Genomic DNA, 4,513 nt, shown 5'->3' with positions numbered 1-4,513 from the left:
TGAGGAGACAGATGCTCACATACCCGCAAGGATCACTCAGCACCGAGTAGACCCTTACGCACCAGGGTCAAGAGAATCTCGTACTGTGTCCCTCCTACCCACTGGGAACACACTTTGCCACTTTCCTACCCAATCTGCCCTGTCTCCCAGGAAGCTGCCAAGAATGGCTGTTCCAACTGGCAAAGGGGTGAGCCTTCCTTCCTGGAAGGATTCTTGGCTGCACAACTAGCCCTTGTTTCTAAGTTGCTAGAGACATGCAAGGAGGGAGAAGTTGAGTCAGCCTTAGCCTTGTAACTGTTTCCCAAAGCCTGTGTCGTCTACCTCTCATCTCCCACAAGCACATCTGGCCGGGAGCAGATTTCTCCAATCTTGGTTAGAGATAAGGAGTTGGATTGGCTACAGCCTCTGGCCACATGGCCTTTGACTCCAACGGATCAACAAAGCTATGGTTGACCAGCCTGAGGCAGAATAAATGTAGGCCCAAGCCCGGTATGAAGAGGAAGCATGTGCATGGTCAGTTCCCAGAACGAATACGCATACCCAGTCTGGAAAAGACTTCAGCTGCCCTTTAAGGCAGGAATGGACACTGCATAGGCCTCCCCCTAGCCCAGGAGAAACAGAACCAGTTAGTTTCTTTATTTTCCTTTTAATTTTTTCTGAAGGATACACACCACATATCCCATGGGCAATAAAGCGCATTCAATGTGTTTATAAGCCAAACAAGTCACTTTGTTTAAGCAAACACAAGTACAAAGTATAATGAAACCACAAAATAATGAACTTCATGTTCATAACATACGAAAATTGCCGCCTACTCAGTAGGTAACTACAACATTCCAACTCCTGAATATATGTATAAATTTACATTTTCAGTTAAAAAAATAGACTTTTGAGAGTTCAGATTTTTGTTTTAAATTTCTTCTTACATTCTGGAGAACCAAAGCTCAGCTCAGCCCTCTTCCTCACTTTGCTCTCAAAGCCTCCCCCAAAACATCACTCCTACCCCCTTAAGGCTAGAGGTGAGCACGTCCCTCACAACTGCACATGTCAAGCCATCGGCAAGGCGTGTCACACAAAAGGCACCAAGACGTGAAACTTTTGAAACCAAAGGGACGGGCAAAAAAAAATTTTTTTTCAAAAATGAAACAAAACAAAAAAACCCAACCAAACAAACCATACTTTGTCACATGTGAGAGTTACAGTCGAGCAGTATTTACAAAATTAACGGAACAACACTCCAACACATGCTCCAGTTAATACCTAGGACTGCTGCTTCAAACCCAGCAGAATCGTCACAAAAATAAAGGATCACCATTGGTTTGCTTGGCTTTGCTATACCCTCCCCCAAAGTGAGAATTTAACTCCAAATAATACAATAGAGTATGCAAAATTATCTTCACATCAAGAATACCCCGAGGAAATCAAAATCCATGGCACAGACGCTGTACAAAGATACAGGGCAGGGTTTTGAGGGCCCAAACCCATTTTTGCCAACTTGATGTTCTAGCGCTGAAGGGAGCAAGGGCCAGGCATGTGATGGAGATGATACTGAAATGATTTATCCAATACCATGCAAATCAAGTCCTTTGGATAGAGGTGAAGAACTTGGACATGGCTGTTTCAGGCAGCTGAAGTCAAAGGGAACAGGAACCGGGGAGGCAGGGACAGTAAGTAAAGGGGCTGGTGGCCAACAGACCTTCTAATGACTAGAAGGACTTGGCTCTGAGATCTTCCATCTGACCTAAGAAGTGACCCCTCTTATGGGCCACCTCTTCCCTCCTATCCTTTATTGTCTTTCGTGTCCCCTCCCTTTACTTTCCTTTATTCCCTTTAGCAAATTTCAATTGTCCTGGGAGAAAAGGTCGCTGTCATGTCTGAAAGACCCGTTGAGGTGCTGAAGGAGTTGCTGACACCTGCAGACTGGAAGCTGCTCACTTGAGCCGGGAAAGCAGGTGGGACCGAGGCATAGGTGGTGGCCACGGAGGGTGACGGGAAGCCACTGTGAGCAGGAGATGGGTAGGTAGAGGAGCCAGGAGAGGAGTAGGAGGTGGGCACAGGGGATGGAAATGAGGTGGTGGCGGGGGATGGGTAGGAGGTAGCCACTGGGGATGGGTAGGAAGAGAGGGAAGAGGGGGCTGAAGAGGCCACGACATTTTTGTCTGCTTTCTTGTCCTTCTGTCTTAAGTGGATTTTGGTATGCCTCTTGCGTTCATCACTCCTGGCAAACTTTCTCCCACAAATGTCACAGGCAAAAGGCTTCTCGCCTGTGTGGGTGCGGATGTGGGTGGTAAGGTGGTCACTACGACTGAAGTTGCGCATGCAGATTCGACACTGGAAGGGCTTCTGGCCTGTGTGGATGCGGATGTGGCGGGTAAGCTCATCCGAGCGAGAAAAGCGGCGATCGCAGGACTCGACCGGGCAAGCGTAAGGGCGTTCATGGGGAGGTGTCTTGCTGGGTCGGTTGGGGTACTTGCGCATGCGGCTGGGTTTGATGAGCTGGGACTGGTAGGTGTTATTGAGAGCCTTTAAGTCCTGGGAGCCCGACTGAGTGGCGAAGGCTTTAATAGTGGATAGTGGAGTGAGCGAAGGCTGCTGGGTACGGTTCTCCAGACCCTGGAAGGGCTTCTGGTCTGGTGTGCCCAGGCTCAGGTCTCCCTGTTGTGGAAACAGATAGTCAGGGATCATGGGAACCTGGAAACCACCCTTGGTGGCAGGGTAGGCAGGAGGTGGGTATTGCAAGGCTGTGCCTGCAGAGCCAGGAAAGGCCTGGCTTTGGGGCTCAGGAAAAATGTCAGTGTTGGGAGTAGGAAAGGTGGGAGCCGCTGAGTAAATAGGACTGCTGTCATTGGACGGCACGGCACAGCTCAGGGGTGGGCTCTGGGAGGCAGAGGAAGACGATGAAGCAGCTGGAGAAGGCGCTGAGGATGAAGAGGTTGGAGGGTTGGTCATGCTCACGAGGCCACTGACTAGGCTGAAAAGGGGTTCAGGCCACAAAGTATTGCCAGTGTTGGGTGCAGGCTCCAGGGAGAAGCGGCCGGTGTAGGTGATGGGAGGCAACCGAGTAGTTTGGCTGGGATAACTCGTCTCCACCATCGCCTTCTCATTATTCAGAGCGATGTCAGAAAAGGACTCTGGCAGGAAAGAGAACAGAAAGGCCTGGTTACTGGAGAGCAATCACTGGACGATGAGAACCGAAGAGGCCAGGCAAGAGGTCGCTCGGCTACCACTGACTCTCGATGTGGTTAATAATTGATAGCAGCAGATTGCAATGTTCCTGGACCTGCTCCAGCGGCAGAGCCCATTTCGACAGCTGACGCAAACAGAGAATCCCCCCTCTACTGCAGCTCTGAGAGCGCTCCGCAGCGAGGCTGCGCGGGCGAGGGAATCCCGCCAGCACCTCAGCGGCCACAACTAATGCGCGCCCCCTACCCTGGGCAGCGGGGCATCCCTGGTCCCAGATTTCAGCCCTTCCTTGGGAAGAAGCTGCAAGCAAGGCGCGCGACACTGCGCGCGCGGGGGAGGGGGCAACCCTGCTCATCAAAACAAACCCTCCCCCTCCAGCCACCCACGCAGCTTGAGCTCTCCATCCAAACAAATGGTCTGCCCTCCGCGCACCCGCAAGGATGGAGGGTTGGGGGTGCCCCCAGACATTCCTGTAACACAAGAGACCCTGGAGCTGTGTGGAATAGAGGGAAATCCCAGTCGCACCCCTAAGATGCAGGTCTGTGCAGCAAAGGACTGGACGTTAGGGTAGTCACGAAGGGGTATTCAGCCTCAGCGCAGACCACCGCTTACCTGTGGTCAGGTGCTCATAGGGTTGTTCGCTCGGCTCCCCTTGAGGATTGAAGGCGCTGCTGCCGCTGTTGCTGCCGCCCCCACCACCGCCCCCGCTGCTGCTGCTGCTGCTGCTGCTGTTGCTATTGCCGCCGCTGCCCTCTGGGGTTCCGGCAGCTCCGAGGAACTGGGGAGCCCCGTTGCTCAGCAGCATCATCTCCTCCAGTTTGGGGTAGTTGTCCATGGTGGGTGAGTGAGGAAAGGAGCCGAACGGGTCAGAGATCTGCAGCGGAGACATCAATTGCATTTCGGCCTTGGCTGCTGCCATCCCGGACGTGCGAGCTGGAGAGCTGATGTTGGGTGGTGGGCGCAGCCCGGGGCCGAAGCTACTGAGGGCACACTCGCCGGGGTTTGGCCGGGTTACATGCGGGGTGCAGGGGCACACTGCGGGGAGTGGAGGCGGGCCCCCAGGCTGGTGGTGGCCGCGGCCCGTGGTGGACGCAGGGCTGCCGCGGAGGCTGGGGCAGGGGCCGATCTTGCGGCGGCGGAAGCTGGCGGCGGCGGCGAATCGCGGCAGCGGCTCCCCAAGTTCTGCGCGCTGGGATCTCTCGCGACTCCCCGAATCGGCCTCTATTTCAAGGGTCTGGAACAGCACGGGCCCGCCTCCGCCGTGACGTACATGGCCATATATGGGAAGCAGGAAGCCCTAATATGGAAGGACCGGCCGGGAGGACCCGGA

General features: G+C 53.9%; 1 protein-coding gene across 1 annotated transcript; it reads right to left on the bottom strand.

Moving 5' to 3' along the window:
- Positions 1 to 686: 686 nt before the first annotated feature.
- On the bottom strand, positions 687 to 4,302 carry EGR1 (early growth response 1). The gene is made up of 2 exons (XM_080920413.1): positions 3,796 to 4,302; positions 687 to 3,131 (listed from the first exon to the last, which is right to left on the bottom strand). The coding sequence occupies exons 1-2, from the start codon at positions 4,100 to 4,102 to the stop codon at positions 1,831 to 1,833; spliced, it is 1,608 nt and encodes a 535-aa protein (XP_080776539.1). The 5' UTR covers positions 4,103 to 4,302; the 3' UTR covers positions 687 to 1,830.
- Between the last annotated feature and the right edge of the window lie 211 nt (positions 4,303 to 4,513).

The sequence above is a fragment of the Micromys minutus genome (assembly GCF_963924665.1).
Source record: "Micromys minutus genome assembly, chromosome: 8".
NCBI lineage: Eukaryota > Metazoa > Chordata > Mammalia > Rodentia > Muridae > Micromys > Micromys minutus.
This window is presented reverse-complemented; position numbering and strand designations above follow the sequence as displayed.